This window comes from Gracilinanus agilis, chromosome 2 (assembly GCF_016433145.1).
Source record: "Gracilinanus agilis isolate LMUSP501 chromosome 2, AgileGrace, whole genome shotgun sequence".
NCBI classification, from domain to species: domain Eukaryota; kingdom Metazoa; phylum Chordata; class Mammalia; order Didelphimorphia; family Didelphidae; genus Gracilinanus; species Gracilinanus agilis.
The window spans coordinates 319,896,130-319,917,625 of record NC_058131.1 but is presented as its reverse complement, the minus strand read 5'-3'; the positions used below and the strand labels follow the sequence as shown (position 1 = coordinate 319,917,625).

Genomic DNA, 21,496 nt, shown 5'->3' with positions numbered 1-21,496 from the left:
GCATGAAGAGGAGGAAAGCACACGAGATTGACAGGTTTGAGTCCTGACTTGGTAACTTATTTGACCTGAAGCATGAAATTTAACTTCCTTCGGCTCCTATTTTCTCATCTTTAAAATGAGGGGAATGGATCAGATGATCTCATTAGCCTTTCTGAACACCAATATCAAATAGATTAGTGGGGATAGGAACTCCAGTCCTCTACACCAAGCTGGAAATGCTTTCAGTTATACCACAAATGTTAAGGCTGCTTCCAGCTCTGACCTTTGGCATCCCAAGTTTACTTTAGTTCTAACATTCTAAGATTTATGTCCCAAAGTTCCTTTCACCTCTAACATTCTGTTTGAATGTCCCTTACACCCCTAAAAGTCAATGGTTCCTAAGCTTTCAGTTGTAAAGTCAAGCTTTTGGCTACAAGAGGAGAATGCATAAGCTGATTCTTTATTAAAGGCAGGTGGACCAGTATTTGCCCAAAGCTTGGAATATTCCCTGAAGACCTTTTCTACCCTCCAAATCCCTGGAGCCTCACCTGAGAAAACTTACCCATCTGAATGAAAGACCTCAAAAACAATAACCTAGTGGGAAGGGATCTTAGCTGAATGCTCAGCTTTGTCAGCAAGGGAAGAGGACAGAGCCTGAGGTGTTGCTTGTATGAGTTCCCATATGTTAAGTTGTGAATACAGATACCCAGTCTATTCTGATGCCATGCAGAAACAGGAGGAAACCAAGCCACAGAGCAAGAAAATTTCTGGAGAAAGCAAGCCAACTTACCTCCATTAGACTTAAATGTATTCCTATGAGGTAGGGCATGGGAGCACTGTGAAGAGAAACAAAGACAAACAGCTGTTTTAATGTCTGTTGCATCCGCCTGAAAATTACAGACGGTTAAATATTTGCAGAAAAACTGTTTTAATAAACGTATGCACAGTTACATTTTCTTTCACAACAAAAATTCTAATATGACATTATGTTCCCGAGCTGAGAAGCTTCACAGGGATTTTCAAAATGTTTGCAGCCTGGGAATGATAGCACACGCCTGTAATAAAAATGGCAGTTGAGTAACGAGGCTTGAAATGCAGGAATTAACCACAAGCTGGATGGGGAAAGGGTTATATCTTCCATTATTGCACTCTTTGAGGTCTTGCACAGGTACCACCTTCTCCATGAAACTTTCCTTGACAATCCCAATTAAAAAGACTCTTCCTGACCACCCTACACTCTCTTAGATCTCTCTGTGTAATGATAGCTTCTATGCATTGTGATCTAATGAATAAAACAGCTATTCCTGTGTGTCTTTGGATCACTAGATTTAGTCCTTCTACAAGTGAGTAAACTGAAAGGAATCTTTCAGTTAGAAAGTTTGAGATGGTTTGGTCCAACCCTCTTGTTTTATAGATCAAGAAACAAGCCCAGAGAGAAAAAATTACTTTATCTATCTCTTTACAAGACTCTCACCTGATCCTTCCATCTATGCTATTGTCCTATATCTCTTCTGCCCTTTGTAGCTAAACTCCTCAAAAAGGTGGTCTGCAATAAGTGCCTGTACTTTCTCTCCTCTCACTTTCTTCTTAACCCCTTACAATCCACCTTCTGACCTTATCATTCTACTCAAACTGCTCTCCCCAAAGTTACTAATGTGCGGAGTGAGAAATCAGTGTGTTATTCTCAAATTATTAATAGTTATTAATAACTCAAGATAATAGTAAGTTAGTAAAGCTGGTTCCCCACCACCCCCCCATCCATTTCTCTTCAAGCTCCCTTCTACAAGATAACCCCACCCCATTCTTCTTCCTGTAGGTCCGAGTTTGTCTGGGAACTTGCCCCAGGGCAATGATGGCAAACCTATGGCACAGGTGTCAAAGGTGGCACACAGAGCACTCTCTGTGGGCATACAGCCCCCCTCCCCATTCCAGAGTTAATTACTAAAAAGGCAGAGGGATTTGGTTGGAGCTGTTCCCCTCCCCCTCGCCACTGTGCCTGATAATATTTTTTCATATCCCCTGCCCCTTTGCCTAGCAGCCCAATGGGAGTGCTTTCTCCCTCCCCTGTGTGGGGTAAGGAGGTGGGGGAGCATACCTAGCATATGGTAAGTCAAAAGTATTTCTGTAAGTCAATCAGTCAGGCACCCTTGGGTCCATGCCCTGAGATGGGCACATCTCTTTCTCTCTCTGTAAATCTGGGAAACATTCTCTCAGATCTATAATGTGCTCCGCATCTTTCTCAATAAATATATTCCATTTTAAAGATGGTTTTTCTCGGTCTTTTTGAATAAGTGGTTAAAGAGGGTGTGCCTTGATATTTTCAAGGTCACTTTAAATTTCCACTTCACACACTAATGATCTCATAGCTGCCAAATCTAATGACCTTTTCTCAATGCTCATTCCTTGATCTTTAAGAAACCTTGATTGTTGAAGGTATCCTAGATACCTTCTTCGCCCTAGGTTTTTGGGATACTCTGCTGACTGCCTCTGCCTCCTTTGCTGCATCTTCACCCAGATCACATCCTTTAACTGTAGAGGTTTGAAACCTTATCCCACAGGGCTCTTCTGTTTTGGACCCTCTTCTTTTTTCCTACTAGTTCACTTGATGATTTCATTAGCTCTAATGGATTTAACTACCATCTTTAAGCTAATGATTCTTACATCCACCCTACATTCTCTCCAGTCTTAAGTCTCCAATTGCTCTTCAGACATCTCACACTGGATATCTAGTAGATATCTTAAACTTAATATGTACAACAATGAACTCATCATATCTTTCCCCTAAATTCTTCCAGCCTCCACCTTTTTTTTTTTTTTTTTTTTTTTTTTTTTTTTTTTTTTTTTTAATCATAGAGGGTACCATCCTGCTAGTCCCTTGGGCTTGCAATTTAGGAGTTGACTTTTGACTCTTCATTATCTTTCACATTTCATGTCCAACCTGTTTCCAAAGTTGATTGATTTTACCTTTGCAACATCTCTAAATTATACATCCCTTTTCTCCTTTGACACTGCCATCACTCTAATGTAGGCCCTCATCACCTCATACCACGACCACTGCAATAGTGCACTGGTGGGTCAGCCTGCCTTAAGTGTCTCCCCACTACAATTCATTCAACAATTAAAGTGATTTTCCTAAACTGTAGGCCGGATTATGTCACACACACCCCTCCACCTCCAAATCAAAAAACTCCAGTGGTTCCTTACTGCTCCCAGAATCAAGTTTTTAAAAAATTCTATTTGGCATTTAAAGCCCTTCATAACCTAGTTCCATCCAACCTTCCCAGTCTTCTTACACCTTATCTCTGAATCTTATACACTCTTCAAACCAGTGACACTTATGTCCTGGCTGTTCCACAAACAAAGCACTCCATCTCTTATCTCTAGATAATTTCTCTGGTTGGAGAAAAATTTTCCCATGCTTGAAATTCTTTTCCTCCTCTGCTCTGACCACTGACGTCTTGGCTTCCTTTAAGTCCCAACTAAAATCCCATATTTTAATGGAAACCATCTCCATGTACTAGTAGCCTTTTCTATTCATCCTGTATATAGATTGCTTTGTTGAAATTTGTTTCCATATTGTTTCCACCATTAGACTATAAGGTCCTTTGAAGCAGGGACTATTTTTTTTTTTTTGCCATTTTTTGTATTCCTAGTACTTAGGATAATGTCTTATATGTGGTAGGTGTTTAATTGATTGACTGCATCCTCCTGAAGGCACCGGTTAAGTTGTTTTTATCTTTGTATCCTTATTGCAAATATGTGCCATAATGTCTGGTACATCTTAGGTGTTTAGTAACTATATACTGAATTGGTGAATATGGAACACTCACTGCTCATTTGGAGCCTAACTGTTGCCTGGATTATTGCAAGCAGATGAACATTCTTATTCAAAAGCCCAGGCAAGAGCTCTCACCAAGCGTTATCTTCTGGATTCATAGAATATTAGTGCTGGAAGGAATTTCTTTTTGTGTGTGTGTGGTTTCTAATAAAACTTTATTCCTTTGTATCCAAGCTTTTCCCTATGAACATTCTTTTAATTTTTTTTACATTTAATTAATTAATTTAGAATATTTTCCCATGGTTACATGATTTATGTTCTTTTCCTCCACCCTCCCATAGCCAATGCACAATTCAAGTGGGTTTTACAAATATCATTGATCAAGACCTATTTCCATATTATTAGTATTTGCAATAGAGTGATCATTTAGAGTCTACATCCCCAATCATATTTCCATCAAACCATGCAATCAAGAAAATGTCTTTCTTCTGTGTTTTTACTCTCACAGTTCTTTTTCTGGATATGGATAGCGTTTTTTCTCATAAATTCCTCAGAATTTTCTCATAAATTCCTCAGAATCCTTAGATTATTGTACTGCTGCTATTAGAGAAATCTATTACATTCGATTGTGTTACAGGGTATCAGTCTCTGTGTATGAGGTTCTCCTGGTTCTGCTCCTTTCACTCTGCATTAATTCCTGCAGGTCATTCCAGTTCACATGGAATTCCTCCAGTTCATTATTCCTTTTAGCTCGACAGCATTCCATCACCAAGAGATACCACAATTTGTTCTGCCATTCCCCAATCAATGGACACCCCCTCATTTTCCAATTTTTTGCCACCACAAAGAGCATGGCCATTAATATTTTTGTACATGTATTTTTCCTTATTATCTCTTTGGGGTACAAACCCAGCAGTGGTATGTTGGATCAAAGGGCAGGCAGTCATTTAAAGCCCTTTGGGCATAATTCCAGATTGCCCTGGGAGGAATTTCTGGACAAAAAAATGCAATTTAAAATGTTTGAATGATTGTTGAATTGAAGAGAACATTAGAACACAGAAGGTTAGAGTACAAACGACCTTAAAACATTAATTGTTATGGCTGGAAGAGACATTATCATATAGGCAATTAGAGCCCAGAATATGAGAATTTGGAAGGAACCTTAGAAAATAAAATGTTAAGAATATAGAAAATTAGAAAGCCTGAAGAGACCTTAGAGAACATCTAGTATAATTTTTATCATTTTTAGGTGGAGAAGCTGAGATTTAGAGTGTTTAAATTATATCCTTAAAGAAGGTTCTAGTCCCAGATTCTAAACAAAGAATAAAACAAGCTGGCATTAGAACTTCAAGCTGGCAGAAGAAAGGACAGCATAGGGCTCTACTTCTCAAGGTTTTATTAGCCCATTTCTAGAAACAATCTTACTCTAAAAGTTGACCTATGTCAAATTTATGCTTTCCTCAAAATAATTTCAAAAAGGGGCAACCACTGTTGGAGGGCAATAACTATAAACATCTATGTATATGGGACATAACTGCCTTCAATCACAACAAACTGACTGTTTATCTTAACATCATATGGACATTGAATTCTTAACTAGATGCAAGTCTTTCACAAAAAGGGCAGGATAAAGTAGCAAAAAGAATTAGAGCCTCATTTCCAATAAATCACTTTAATAATTTTCAAATTACCTAACTATAAAATGGAAATAATAATATTTAGCAATGCTATCTACCTAATAGGAATATTATGAGGAAGGTATTTAAGTTGTAAAGTGATATTGAAATAGGAACTCTTGTTAATCTTAGCCTCAGTTTCTTAATTTATAAAATGCAAAAAGTATCTTTTTTTAGCCACCTATTTCGCAGGGGGTGTGGCAAGATTATTGCTTTCTGGTTTGAAAATTGTTACAGAAATAGGATTCATCATCATCATTATTATTGTTCTGAGCCTCAGTCTCTTCATCTATAAAATTGGGAGGAAAGGATTTTGTAAGCTGTAAAGCACTGCAAAAATGGGAGCTGTTACTGTTATTATCTAAACAACATCAATTTACAGCTGTATCAAGATAACAAACAAGCCTTTACACGAAAAACAGAACCTGAAACCCTTAAATAATAGATTAAATGTCAAACTAAAAAAAAGTCCCATTCAGAGTATAAAACACCCTTCTCAGCCAAAGTCTACAAATTTCTACAGCACTATTTCAAGGGGATGGAAACAGGGCCCTTATGAAACCTCCTCTGATTGGGAATAATTCTCCCAAAATGCTTTGGGGTTTTCTTTCCCTCAGAGAAATAGAAAAGAATCACATACTATAATGAAACTGAAAATGATTTTTCCTTTTTATCTAATTTTTTAAAACTTTTCATGAATCAAATAAAGTATCTTAACTTTTTTTTCTGTACACATTCAACTTCTGTAATCGAGGCCTTCAAAGGCCAAGGCACTGAATGATGATATATTTTATTTTTCCTCTTAAAGCATAAACTATTAGTTTAAGATGCCAGTTGTACGAATGCTCAAACTTCCTTATGTGACTGGGTTCTGCTGTCCAAGCTCTCCCCAGCATACTGTGTAATGAATGTGTTTCTAATTAAGTAGCTTCAGGAACACGACAGCTTCAATGTCAGAAATACAAAGTCTGAACCCCCCGGCAGGAAGTCTTAAGACTGCAAATATCTCATCTCGCAGAACCTTAGCTAATGTAATGAAAGGAAGCAAGAAGAGTGTGGAATTCCAGAACAGGGGCAAATTATTACTGTCTAGAAACACAGTCTGCCAGTCAGTGCAAGAATTTCCCAAATCTGTAAGAAGAATCAATCCTTCTGCATCAATTTCTCTATCTTTCATGTTTAATTGAAAAATAATACAAGAGTGAGTTTTAATTGAAATGTCAAAGAAAAAAATTTACTTTGTTCAAATGAGATTGTCTATAAAAATAGATTTAAGAAAGAAAAGAATAAATAGTTTTCTATTAAATTAGACAGTTTTCTGTGTGATTTAGTAATTAAGGCTTTCCTTCCATATGTAGATAGCAATGCAATGCAGCAGAAAGTTTGACCTTGGACAAGTCATGCAATTTTTCTTGGCCTTGGTTTTCTTATCTAGCAACTGAGAAGGATGAGCCAGATAACCTCAATCAATAAGCATTTAGGAAATGCCTACGATATGCCAGCTATTATATTAGGCACAAGGGATACAAAGTTAAAAATGTGATATTTCTTGCCCTCAAATAACCTACATAAAAGTAAGGGGAGCAAAATGTACATATATGCTATAAGAAAATAGAAGATATCTACAAAATAAACAAAGGATCAGGAAAGGTCTCATGAAAGAGGAGGTATGTGACATAACTTTGAAAGAAAACTAAGTTTTAAAAAGTGGAAGCAAGTAAGAAATGTACTCCATGCTTGGAGTAGGATAGGCTTGTTGAAAGCACAATGATGAGAGAGGGAACAGCAGGCAGGCCAGTGTGGCTGTTGTGTAGAAACTTGAAGAAGAAAATTTAATAAAGCTGGAATGGGATGCAAAACCAGGTGGTAAATGCCAAAAAGAGGAGCCTAATTTTGACTATAGAAGAAATAGGGAGACATTAGGGTTTGCTGAAGAGGGGAAAGTCATGGTTGCATCTGTTCTTTAGGAAAGTCATTTTGTTAGGTAAGAATGAATTGGAAAGGGGAAAGAGAAGGCAGGGAAACCAATCAGTGGTGTATTGCCATAATCTAGGTGATTATTCTGTGTTTCAACATCCAGTTTTACCATCCTGTGATCTAATAATGTATGCTCTAGGACATATGAAATTGGAAACATAGAAGTTCTTTTTTTTCCCTTTTTTAATTTTAATTTTGAATATTTTCCTATAGTTACATGTTTCATGTTCTTTCCCTCTCCCCTGACCCTTCCATCCCCCTGTAGCCAACCCACAATTCCACTGGGTTTTACATGTATCATTGATTAAGACCTAATTCCATATTATTGATAGTTGGACTCATAGAAGTTCTAAATAACATATGTTTTTGTCTTTCTACAAAATCAAATTTATTAAAAACAGGGAAGAAAATACTTCCCTGGAAGGTACAAAACAGTAGGAAGTCACCAGATACAAAGTCAATTACAGGTTTTGGGTATATTAAACATGTATAACTTAAAGTACAATAATTTTTCCAAAGAGTCATTATGGCCTATCATAGAAAGGCAATTTTTTCGCTAAGTATTGTTAGGGCTATAACAGTTCTGTATTTAGAACATATATAAGACATATTACTTACCTTACATACCACAATGGCTTTATATATTGTACAAATGTAAATTGAGACAAATACTTTTTATGCTGTCATCATTTCCTCACTAAACCACAGATATTTGATAATCTCTAACATATTTCAAATATGAACTTAGATAATTCTGTGCATATTCATATAAGAATGTAAGAAAAAATACGAACTTAAGTTTACATAGGACTTGACAATTATTTCACAGAAATTTCCAAATAGAAAGGGACCACAGAGGCCATCTAGTCCTCCCTGAACAAGGAATCTCTCTCTGTGTTATCTCTGAAACACACATACACACTCCATATTTAACCTCTACTAATGAACTCTGGAAAGAAGGCATCCACTGTTTCCCAAGGAGGCCATTCCATTTTTAGATTCCAGTTATACAGAAGTTTTTCCTTTTCATTTCCTTTTCATGTCAAATCGGCTTTTCTATCACTTCTACCCACTGTTCCTAATCTTCCTACATGAGCCCAAGGAGAACATATTCAATTCCTCTTCTATATGATAGATATTAAAATACTTAAAAGATAGCTACTTATCACTTCTCCAGGCTAAATATCTCTAATGTCTTCAACATGATCTTGAGACACTTTTTCATCCAATCAACTAACCAGATATTTAATAGGTACCAACTAATTGGAGAGATAATTGGAGAGATAGCACATATCATTATTATTACATGCTGCTAAGTTATACGGTGCAGATTGTTAGAAAATAGGATAGTATTAAACATGGGAAAGTTTCATGCAGGAATAGACTTTAGTGAATGAGTTATCTATGTCTGCTATATATGAGTATGTATGTATAATATATTTATGTACATTTAGTGGTAAGGAGTTGTAGAGTTGTTTGATTCATATGAAGTAGGTAGAGAAAGAGTACAGGGTGTTCCAAAGGTCTTATTACAGTTATCTAAAGTTGTTTTTTTTTTTTAAATTTTCAGTTCTATGTTCTCTTCCTCACTCCACTCCCATTGAGAAAGCAAAAATTTGATATGCATTATACATAAACAGTCTCATAAAACATTTTCATATTAGCAATGATCTGAAAAAGAAAAGCAAGAAAAATAATGCTTTGATCGGTACTTTGAGTCCATCAGTTCTCCACCTCGAGTTCTTTGGAGTAATTTGAATTATTGTATTGATCAAATAGTTGGTGCAATTTTAAACTAAACTTAAATTAATTTTATTAATCCCCATTTTACATAAGATCAAAGATGCAAAGTGATTTACCCAATGGCAGTTTGTAAATGACCTCTAAGGGAGAAGAATGGCTTTGTGATAAAGCACTGGACAAAGTCAAATGATCTGAGGCTATATTCCAACTTAGTTACTTGTTTATTATCTGGGTAATAATGATGGATACTTAATTACTAAGAATCTTAGTTCCTTTAGCTACAAAATGGAGAGAATCACAACTGTACCCATTGGACTTGTTCTAAGAATCAAATGATATTATGTTTGTAAAGATCTTTGAACACTTTAAAATGCCAAAACACTTCGATCAGTTATTTCATCAGAGTAGGAAGTTCCCCATAAGTAACCATTCTTTACCAATACAGATCAGCAATTGTTATACAACTTAAAGCAAAAGAGAATTGTACAGGACCATGGAGAGAGGGGTTAAGTGATGTTTTCAGGGTCAACTGATTAATATAGATAGTATTTCTCAAAGACAGAAGAATTTCAACACCTAAGAACTCTGATTTTGAAGCTGATTCTCTATCCCAGGGGTTGGCAACCTCTTTTGGCCGTGAGAGCCATAAACGCCACATTTTTAAAAATGTAATTTCGTGAGAGCCGTACAATGCTCACAGTGCGAGCTCCTGTAACAGCGCCTGAAAGAAAAAATGACTTTATGGCTCCTGCAGAAAGAGCCATATCTGGCCCTCAAAAGAGCCAGATATGGCTTGACAGCCATACATTGCCGACCCCTGCTCTACCCAGTATCTCATACTGCCTATCTTTTCTTAACATTCGATAATATTCTTAAGACTCATTGGACCACCTCCTCTAATTAGAGTGATTTTGCTAAAAAGATGTTTGTAACTAAGAGGCAAGACAGGTAAAATAATTCTATCCAATGTGGAAACTGCACTAGATGACTTTGGGGATCCCTTCCACCTCGAATGTTCTCTGATGCCTTACTCTACCCTCTATAATTTTACAGATTGCTAAACAGAGAGCCTATGCTTCAATTCAAGATGATCAAGTAAAAAGTCCAGCTTCTCTGACCCTGGGCAAGTCACTTCATCTCTTAAGAAAGGCCTGAAGCAATTCTCTAGCAAAAACAAATTGCAGAACTGCTGATTTGCATTGAAGTTTCTTCCTTATACCAGTGAAATCATAGAATCAAATAAAAAAAAAGACATCCTATTTAATAGTAATGAGACTGATATTGATGAATTGTGGTCTCTGAGTTAGACTTTTGTACAGTCTAGCACTTCTGAAATCTGGCTTTAAAATACTAGACAGTGCTTCAGAGATTATACATAACTTGTGGACCACCTTTTCCATTGTTACAAAATTTCAGAAGATAAGGTGAGGCATGGTGTGCTGGAAAGAAAGCTATAGACTTTGGTCAACCAAACTAAGTTCATTCCTGGCCCCCTGCCAGCCACTTAACTAGTTAGCTGTGTGACCTTTGAGCCTCAGGGTGACCATCTGTAAAAGGAGAGGCTTCTAAAATCCTTTTTAATTCTGAGTTCTGACATTCTGTTTTAAAAAAGTAATCTAGTTCTAACATCCTATTTCCTAACATTTTCTATGTTCTTGTTGCTGCTAGAACTAACATGTACTCTGTTCTAACATTCTGTATGCTATAGGTCCTTTCAGTTCAAGTTTTCTATGTCTGAAGGCCCTTTTCTGTTCCACAAGTTTTGTGTTCTAAGGTTTCCTCAAACTCTACTACTGTGATTCCAAGTACTGAAGAACAAGCCTCTGTTTAGCAATGTGCAGGCATGAATATGGATATTGCAGGTTTCTTAATGGGCATGTATTGCCCATTCATTATGATGGTTTTTTACAATTTATTTAATTCTTTTCCCTCTAGCTAGCTAGAGACCTCTTAATTATGTTCCCTCAAGGTGGGCAGCTACTAATTGGAAGAGAATCAGGTGAAATAAAGAAACACTAGTAGTTCAAACACATAAAATAGAGTCACCCAGAGACCAAAAGGAGAATAGAAAACATTGATCCCCCTTATACATACCCCTGCCAGAAAGGTACATTAGCTTAGGATTATCTAGGGAGTAGTTAGATCTCACAAGCTCTCCCCGCCTTCTTCCCCCTTAAAAAAAGTGGGGAGTTAGCATAATAACAATTCATACTTCAAATTATTTTTATCAGTTCTGTCTTCCAGTCAGAAATAATTTCTCATCATAATATACTGATTAGTAAAGGAAATTCTATTAATTTTAAACCTTTTGTTTATTTTTTCAAGAAAAATTTTAAAAGCTAGGAACATGTTTTGTTTTGTTTTGTTTTGTTTTGTTTTTAGTGTTAAATTCTACACAAAAATGGAACAAAAGTTTTCCTATTATCCCAGGAAGAGAAAGTGACTTAAATCATAGAACTAATAAATGGCACAGACTTCCAAGGTCCCTTTTTTTTCATTATGTACCCCTACCTCAATTGTAAGTGATCAGTGCATTGGCTCTAAAAGCACAAATGCTAACTTTCAACAACAGATTTATGTCTAGCACTAGCCATTGAGATTGGCTAATATTCACTCAGAATATCCCCTGAGATATGGGCACATCTCCAATTTTGTAAATATACTTTCATAATTTCCTTAATTAATTAGATGGTTACTTATTTGTCCTTTCTACTTGAAGGAGACCAAAATGACATCACTATGTTGGGTTCAACATACAGTGTATTCAACTGTGTCTGATCAGACCAGTGTAAGCTGAGAAGGTTTTACCAGGTTGGGTACAAATAACCATTATGAAGATTTGGAGTGGAGTATCTAAATTTGTGCATCTTATATTTCTTTTGTGCTATGGCAATAAAGCTTTGCTTACAGAGTCTAGCACCTTCTTTGATTGGGGTATGCCATGATGAATGGTTCTGTGCTAGTGTCTCCCATGTCTCACAAATACTACCAAAATTCTTCAGAGAATCCTTAGTGTCTATCATTTCTTCTAACCTCTGTGTGAATGCTTGCCTTCTGTGAACATAAAACAGTCTTTTAGGCAAACATGTGTTTGGCATTCAAACAATGTGGCCTGCCCATCAGACTTGTGATCTCTGCAGTATTGAATGCTTGGTAGTTCAGCTCCAGAAAAGACATCAATGAACTGTACCTTATCTTGCCAGGTATCCTCAGAATCTTCCTAAGACAATTCAAATGGAAGCAATTCAATTTCCTACCATGGTGCTGGTATACTATCCAGGTTTCAAAGGTATAGTAATAATATAATTATAACGATGAAGTCAGCACAACAATACAAATAATTAATATAATAATAATGAAGTCAGCACAAAAGTTTTGTAGACCTTCAATTTGGACATTTAAAACAGAAGAGAAGGCACTCCTGTATGGAAATGAGCCCTGGGCTAGGACTTGGAAGATGCTAAGCTTAATTCTGGATCTGTCACCACTCTGCTTCAGGACATAGGGCAAATCACTTTATTTCATTGGGCTTCAGTTTCCTTCACTATGAAGCTGAGAAAGTCAGACTGGATGCGTTCTTTCTTTCTTTCTTTCTTTCTTTCTTTCTTTCTTTCTTTCTTTCTTTCTTTCTTNTTTCTTTCTTTCTTTCTTTCTTTCTTTCTTTCTTTCTTTCTTTCTTTTTTAATTTAGAATATTTTTCCATGGTTACATGATCCATGACATCATTCTGCCATGTCCCTCCCCCCCTGGAACTGAGGTTCAAAACCTATTTCCATGTTATTCATATTTGCAGTAGAGTGATCTTTTAATGCCAAAATTCTAATCATATCCCTATGGAACCAAGTGATTGATCATATGTTTTTCTTCTGCATTTCTGTTCTCACAGTTCTTTCCCTGGATGTGGATAGCGTTCTTTCTCATAAATTCCTCTGGATTGTCCTGGGTCATTGCATTGCTGTTGGTAGAAAAGTCTATTACTTTCGATTGTGCCACAGTCTCTGTGTACCATGTTCTCCTGGTTCTGTTCCTTTCACTCTGTATCAATTCCTGGAGGTCTTTCCAGTTCACATGGAATTCCTCCAGTTCTTTATTCCTTTCAGCACAGTAATATTCTATCACCATAAGGTACCACAATTTATTCATCCATTCCCCAATCAATGGACACCCCCTCATTTTCCAAATTTTTGTCACCATAAAGAGCATGGCTATAGATATTTTTGTACAAGTCTTTTTTCCTTATTATCTCTTTGGGGTACAAACCCAGCAATGGTATGGCTGGGTCAAAGGGTAGACAATCTTTTAAAGCCCTTTATGCATAGTTCCAAATTGCCCTCAGACTGGATGATTTCTTAGTTCATTTAGAGTTCTCTGATTTCATGTTATTAAAGGGCTTATGGTGACTACAAGTTACTATAGAGGACTCCCTTGACTAAAGGTAAATTCCTTCCTCAAGGACAGTAACTACTTTATTTGTGTCTTTGTTTCTCCAACATCTAGCATAGTGGCCGGGATCTAGCAGATGCTTAAATGATTAATTAATGTCATATTATGCATACAGCTTCCTATTTCTTATAAGGCAGGTTTCAAATAAGAAATGATCTGCCCCAAATCATACAGGAATAAAGCCAAGCACTGATGGATCTCATTCTTGCTTGAGTTTTTAAAAAGGGCAAGTTCATTTGTTGGTTGGGCTGAAATGATAGAATAATAATTTTTTCTATAAACTGTATCATAGAAATTTGGGCCACTTGTAGCAGCAGCAGAAGGATAACTCTAGGAATTGTTTCAATAATTTTTCTTCTCTTCTAGAGCTAACATTCTATATATTGTGATAATTCAGGGTGTCTCCAAAATCTTAGTGCAATTCTAAACTAATGAAGTGAAGGCTTTTGGGATACCCTTTATACTATAAGAACCCTCTTAAATCTAATATTCTAAGATCCTATATAGTTTTAATACACTAAACTCTATGGTTCTCCCCAATTCTAATATTCTATACAATAAAGACCCTTCTAACTCACAGTCTCTGATTCTATCTCACAGGTACTTATCAAGGAAAGTAAGTCACAGAGTGGACAGTAATCTTTAGAGGGAGAATTTGTGGCTTCCTAAAGTAGCTTATATAGAGTAACAGGCTTATCACAAGTTCCTTTATGAGATCTATGGCATTGCTCCTAGTTTGGAGAGTGGAGAAAGAATGAATAGATAAAATTCCAGAGATAGTATTTGAAAGGAAATCTCAAGGGAAAACATCAAAGTCAAGAATAGCCAACACTTCTGATTCCTCTTCAGGCTAATGGGAAGAGACAGAGGTAGAAAATTTCAGGAAGGGTTCTTAAGACCTCTCTTTCAGGAAAAGTTAAAAATAACAGAAACAAGGACAAGCCAAAATGGTGGAGTAAGGTGGCAACTCAGCTGAACTCTTCTAATATTTCCCTACAAATAACTTTAAAAGACTCCCTCAAATAAAATTTTATAGTATCATAGCTAACAAAAGATCAGTGTGAGACATTTTTCCTGCTGAAGACAACATAGGAGTTTGGGAGAAGAGGTCCATGACATCAGAGTGGGAGCTGACCTAAAACAAGAGCACCAGCTGTGGGCCATAGAGGTGGCTGTGACCATGGTGGCAGCAGCAGCTTTGGGACCTCTCAGCTTAGAGATGGTAAGGGGTTCAGACAATTGGACAGAAAGAGATTATAGGGGATGCTTTGCTGGCACCAGGGGAAGCTGTGGCTGATTGGCAACTCTATTGTCCATAAGCAGTTCTGGGTTACAAGTCCAGAGTGGTAAGGAGTCCTTGTAGTCAGTCATAAGGGAACAGGGGCCATGATTGCAGTTCTAGGGTAGAAAAGGGGCACCAGTGCTTTTGGCTTCAAGAGAGCAGGTGAACTGGTCACATTCAGGACCAAGAGGAGTACTAGTCTTGTAGCTGGAGAGGAGAGTAATGGTCATATCTTTCTCTAGATCATACCACCTATGAAGTATTAAAATTTTGCAGATCACCAGGACTAGCAGTGAAAACAGAATCATGAAAAAAGTCTGAAGCTTGGGTTAGGGTCTCTCCACCCCAACTTGCGCAAAGTCCAAATTTTAACATAAGTTCAAAGTTAAGAAATAGGCTGGAAAGTTGAGAAAACAACAAATTAAACATAAAAAGCTATTATGGTATCAGGGAAGATCAAGACATAAACTCAGAAGATGATAATGTGAAAACAGCTACAAAGCACCAAAGAAAAATGCTAATTGGACCTGAGTGCAAAATGAATTCCTAGAAAAGTTAAAGGGAGAAGAGTTGTAGAGGAAGAATTGGGAAAAGAAATGAGTAATATAAGAAAATTCTGAAAAGTGAATGTTACCTTAGTAAAAGAGCCAAAAAATATACTAGAAAATAACACCTTAAAAAACACACACACACAACAGAATTGTCCTCCTGGTAAGAGATAAAAATTCACTGAAAAGAACTCTAGTAAAAAAAAAAAAATAGAATGGGTCAAATGGAGAAAGAGGGACAGAAATTCATTAAAGAAAAGGTTTTCTTAAAAAAGCAGAATTAAACAAATGGAAAAAGAAGTATAAAATGTCCCTGGAAAAATAATTACTTAAAACTTGGGAAAGGGGAAGCTAATATCTACATGAGATAGCAAGAAACAAAATCAAAAGAATGGGGAAAAAAAAGAAGAAAATAGGAAATATCTAATTGGAAAAACAACTAATATAGAACATAGATTGGCAGGAGATAATTTAAGAATTACTGGACTGCCTGAAATCTGTGATCAAAAAGAGAGCTTAAGGAGCAGCTAGGTGACTCAGTCAATAGAACCAGGCTTCGAAATGGGAATGGAAATGAGGCCTAAGTTTGAATCTGGCCTCAGATACTTCCTGGCTGTGTGATTCTGGGCAAGTTACTACCTCCCCCCATTTCCCCAAGTCTAGCCCTTACTGCTCTTCTGCCTCGGAACCAATACTTTACAGTGATTCTTGGGTGTAAAGTAAGAGACGTAAAAAAAAGAAAAGAGCTTAGACAACCTATTTCAATTAGTTGTAAAGGAAAACTGCCCTGATAGCTTAGATCCATAGAATAAAACAGAAACTGAAAGACCCCACCAATCATCCTCTAAAAGAGATCTCAAAATGAAAATACCATTAATATTATAGCCAAATTCTGCAGCTTGAATAGAGAACTAAGTCAAATTTATAAGAACACAAAGCATTCCCCAAATGATAGTAAAAGGATATGAACAGGCAGTTCTCAGATGAAGAAACTAAAACCATCTATGTCATATGGAAAAATGCTACAAAACATTATTGAATGGAGAAACACAAATTAAAACAAAAAACTCTGAGATACCACCTCACACCCAACAGAATGATTAATATGACCAAAAAGGAAAATGATAAGTATTTGAGGGGACATGGGGAAATTGGGACACTAATACACTGTTGGTAGAACTGTGAACTGAAATGACCATTCTAGAGAGCAATATGGCACTATACCCAAAGGTCCTAAAATTATGCAGACCCTTTGATCAAGTAATATCACTACTGGGTCCGTTTCCCAAAGAGACCAGAAATAGGTGAAAAGGACCTACTTGTTCAAAAACATTTTTCGGCTTTTAGCATATAATTTGTGATGGAGTACCACTATGATATAAGAAATGACGAGGCAGGGTGGTTTCATAAAAAAAAAATATATCAAGATCTATATGAACTGATACAAAGTAAAGTGAGCAGAACCAGGAGATTATCACACACAGTAACAGCAATGTTGATCAGTTATGAAAGTCTTGTCTAATCTGATCACAAGAGTGATTTAAGACAATTTCCAAATAATTTGATGAAAAAAAATGCTATCTTTTTCAAGAGAAAACTGATAAACTCTGAGTACAAACCAAAGTATAATTTTCTTTTTTTCATTTTTTTGAAATATGGCTAATACGGAAATATATTTTATATGATTTCACCTGTATAATTTTGATTGCCTTCTCATTCATGGATGGTGGGGTAGAAGAAAAGAATTTGGGATTCAATGTAAAAAGAAAATGATGTAAAAATCAATAAATAATATTTTTTAAGAACTAAAAAACAATAGAAAGATTAAATAGGGACTGCCACAGGGATTTATGTAAGAACTCTTGACAGTGAAGCCAGTTCAGCAGAAGAATATTTCTTCCCAAAGGAACCATTAATCAGTTAGTTTCTCTGAGATACCTATAAATGAGTTGGCAAGAAATTAGTTGTGGGAAACAAATATAAAGAAATAAATGGGAAAAATATCTCAATGTCTTTCTTCATGAGGTCCAAAGATAGAGATGTAATGTTCTATGGATGAAAGCAACAGGGTCATTGAAATGAGTTGAAAAAGCCTTTAGAGACTGTTTAGTTCAACTCCATCATTTCACAGATGAAGACACATACGGAAAACAGAAATGAAGTGCTTTGGGTCACACTGGTACTAAATAGAACCAAAATTTGAACCTATGTCTTTCGATCAAATTCAGTGTAGAGTATTTGAAGCTTGGAAATGGTTTAGAACAGGCCAAAAGGCATATAGCAAGATAAAACCTTACACCAAAATAATAACTACACTTGTAGTACTATATAGTTTATTATAAAGAACAAACCATTTTTAGAGTACTTTGCAATATATAAAACACTATATATTTTACCTGATTTGGGATAGGGGAAAAGCACAGGATTGGGAGGCAGGAGACCTCTGTTTTTCATTAGAATTTCTCCTATTAATGATTTGGAGGCTTATTTCACATAATTGTTAATAGTATGCAATTCTTTTTATACATACTGACTTTTTATGTTATTTTGCCACTTATCTTCTGGGATAGATTTAGAGTTGGAAGGGATCTTTGAGGCTTTCAAATTCAACCCTTTCACTTTGCTGATAATTAAACTGATGTTGATAGAGGCTAAGTGACTTGCCCAGGGTCACATAGCTAACAAGTACCTGATTCAGGATTTAAATTCAAGTCTAAGTGCAACATTATTCACTGGGCAACCTTGCTGCTATAATCCTAGTTCTAATTCTGTTTTGCCACTTGGTTTATATACTTAGGCAATTCCCAAAGTCTCAGACTTTTTTTAATCTAAAAAATGAGAAGGTTGGAATAAATTACCAATAAACTTCCTTCTAGCTCTAAGTGCTATAATTCTTCTGAGGGAGAAAGGACAATCCTCTAGTCCATCCTCCACTAAGCCATTAAAATAATCTTCCTAAAGCACAGGTTTGACTAGGTCATCTCCCAACACCCATTCAATAAACTCCAGTGTCTCCCTATTTAACCTATAGATATAATTTTCAATCACTCATTTGTCATTCAAAGCCCTTCATAATTTGGCAGACTCCTTTTTCCACTCACCCCTACAATACTCTTGTGATACCCTTCCTACATCTCTAGTATTCCATTCCACTTATTCTCTGATCTGATGACCTTGGCTTCATTGATGCTCCTCCAAGAAGACAATCCATTTCCTGATTGTGGATATTCACTGTTTGTCTCCCATTCCTGGAATTCTCTCCTGTCCTTATCTATAAGCTGTCTTGATTCAAGTTGGCTAAAAATCCCACCTTCTGCTAAGATGCCCTTTCTGGTCCCCTTAATACTAGTTCCTTCTCTCTGAGATGATCTCCAACCTATCCTGTCTATATATCTTATTTGTACATAATTGTTTGCATGTTCTCCATTAGAGTATGAGCTCCTGGAAGGAAGGATCTAGCTTTTGCCTTTTTTGAATCTCCAGCATTTAGTATAGTTCTTGGAAGATAGTAGGCACTTAATAAATGTCTTTTGATAAATATTTGATAAATATTATCTAATTGTAATATAAATTCTCATTTTACAGATGAGGAGAGGGATGTTTTATAAGGTTAAGTTTTGCAAATTCATATGGGTAGTACAAATAAGTCAGAACCAAAACTTAGATTCAGACTCCAAATATAGTTCTGCTTTCTTTCATGAAACATTTCCTTCAAAACAATCCTGTGACTCAGGTATCACAAAGCTTGACTCTATTTCACATAAAACTGAGGCTGAGAGCAGTAAGTGATTTGCTCATAATCACAAAGCTACTATTAGACATAAGATTTAAACCAACGTCCTTTGAGTCTAGAATTTTTCCCACTATACTAGTTTAGGTAAATGGAACTCACGTGTGATCCTCATGGGCAATCACTTGCTATGGCCCAAGCTGATAGTATATCATGGATAACCATGCTTCTTTGACCCCTCAGCTCCCAGAGATCCTTTAACACATTAGTATTCATTAGTAATCTGATTGAGAGTAACTGATTGATATGGCAGACAGTTAACACAAACCCTTGAAATAGCACTGATAAAATAGAGGGAAGTGCTATTATCTTACATAAGTGTCTAAGATACTACTCATTTTCTAGAGGGAAAGACCTTCCAGGGGGCTGATGAAAAAGTAGGAATTCCTAGTCAAAGAACCTGGACATTAATCCTGGCTTTGCCAATGGCTAACTCTATAACTCTGAATAAACCACTTAAGTGAATAAAGGTTTATATCACTCTAATTTTCAGGTTTTTTCAGTTCTTCAGTAATATTTATAATATAACTACTTCACAGTGTTATTATAGAAATCTAACTAAACCAGATTCTGATGGGACAAATGCTGGCCCCAGAGTTTAATCTAGAACACTATTAAATTCTTAGATTCAACTCAGGAACCTTAGGAGTTATTTAGTCAATTTGCCTCCAAGTCTTCCTGTCTTTCTGAAAAGAATTTTTTTTAAACTTATTCTGACCCTTCCCTAAAACTATTTCATTACCAACAATATGTTAATAAACTTCCAGACCAGTTTCAACATAGTTTTTTGGGGGGAGGTGAATGACTTAGGGACCTTATTTTGGACTGATTCCTGTGGGAGGCAGGAAAGAATTTCTATGAAAAATAACATATGGCTACTTAGACTACAACCAGAGTTCTGTATATGACTCTGCATACCACATTTTGCTAGATATTGACAAATTAGATTATGACTGGAGGAAGGTGATCAGGATAGAGAAGAAATTGTTTGAAATATCTGGGGTATTTGTCCTAGAGAAGAAAATAATGAGGAAGGACAAGTACTTGTCTTCAAGCATTTAAAATTTGGTTATTGTATGGAAGAAGGATTCAATCATTTTGTTTGGCCCCCAATGGGCAGAACTAAAACACAATGACTGGAAGCTGAAGAACAGGTTTAACTTTTGTATAAGGAAAAACTTTTTAATAGTTATAGTCTCAAGGAGGATATAAATTTTTATCACTTGAGGCCTTCAAATGGAGGCCCACCATTTGTTAAGGATGTTATACAAGGGATTCCTGTTCAGGTAAGGGTTGGACTAGCTGACCTCAGAGATCCTTTGCAACCGTGAGATACTGTTGCCCTATCTGGGAGTTTTAGTGAACCACATGAAATGAGCTAACGGTATGCCTTGACATATAAAAAAGGTCTTAGGCTGCATTATATGTGGCATACTATCTAGATCTGAGCTTCACAATTTGGGAAGGATTTTGAAAAGCTGGAACATAACCAGAAAAAAGTCACCAGATAGTGAGGAGCTAGAAACAATGGCATATAAAGATTAGTTCCTACAATCACACATTTTGGAATGGGACTTCAAACTTCATCTATTCTGACATAATTATTTGTACAGAAAAGGAAACAAAGATCAAGTGACATGGTCATATACATGGCAGAACCAGGATTCAAACCAGAGTTCTTTCCACACTAAAGGAAATTAGGGATGTATAGCTTAGAGAAGAGAAGATTCAAAGAAGACATGATTAACTGTTTTCAAATGCCTGAAGAGTGTCGTAAGAAAGAAGAATTAGACTTATTTTGATTGGTTTCAAAAGGCATGGCAAGAAATAATGGAATGAAATACAAAGGCATATTTTGATTTAGAAGAACTTCCTTGGGAGGTTCCGGTCCTTAGAAGTGGTTAAGTAGAAGTAAAATGACCCATCGTATGAATAAAAGGCAATCATACTTTAGATAAGGTCTCTTCTGGAGCTAAATTATAATTCTATAACTGAATTTCCAAGATTGTTTCTAAATTCAAGAATCATAATTGATTCTCTATCCAACTATTTACAGAAGCTATTCCAAACCTTCTCTTCTCAAACCTCTCTCATCTTCCATGCCACATCCTCCAACCCCTGAGAAAAATGGAGACTATTCTCTGTGAACACTTTCATTTCTCACTGTCTTCATTTCAAAACCCCTAGGCCAGTGATGGTGAATCTTTTAGAGGGGCAGGTAATGTGAAAAATGACATCAAGCATGTATGGAGAGGGGGAGGGGAGCAGCTCTGTTCCATA

General features: G+C 36.3%; 1 protein-coding gene across 1 annotated transcript in view; it reads right to left on the bottom strand.

The window, feature by feature from the left end:
• DENND1A (DENN domain containing 1A) overlaps positions 1-21,496 on the bottom strand; it is a 667,138-nt gene that overhangs the window by 286,901 nt on the left and 358,741 nt on the right. Inside the window, exon 11 of the mRNA XM_044664250.1 lies at positions 770-815. Coding sequence (XP_044520185.1) covers positions 770-815 — 46 coding nt within the window. The remainder of the gene's footprint in view (positions 1-769; positions 816-21,496) is intronic.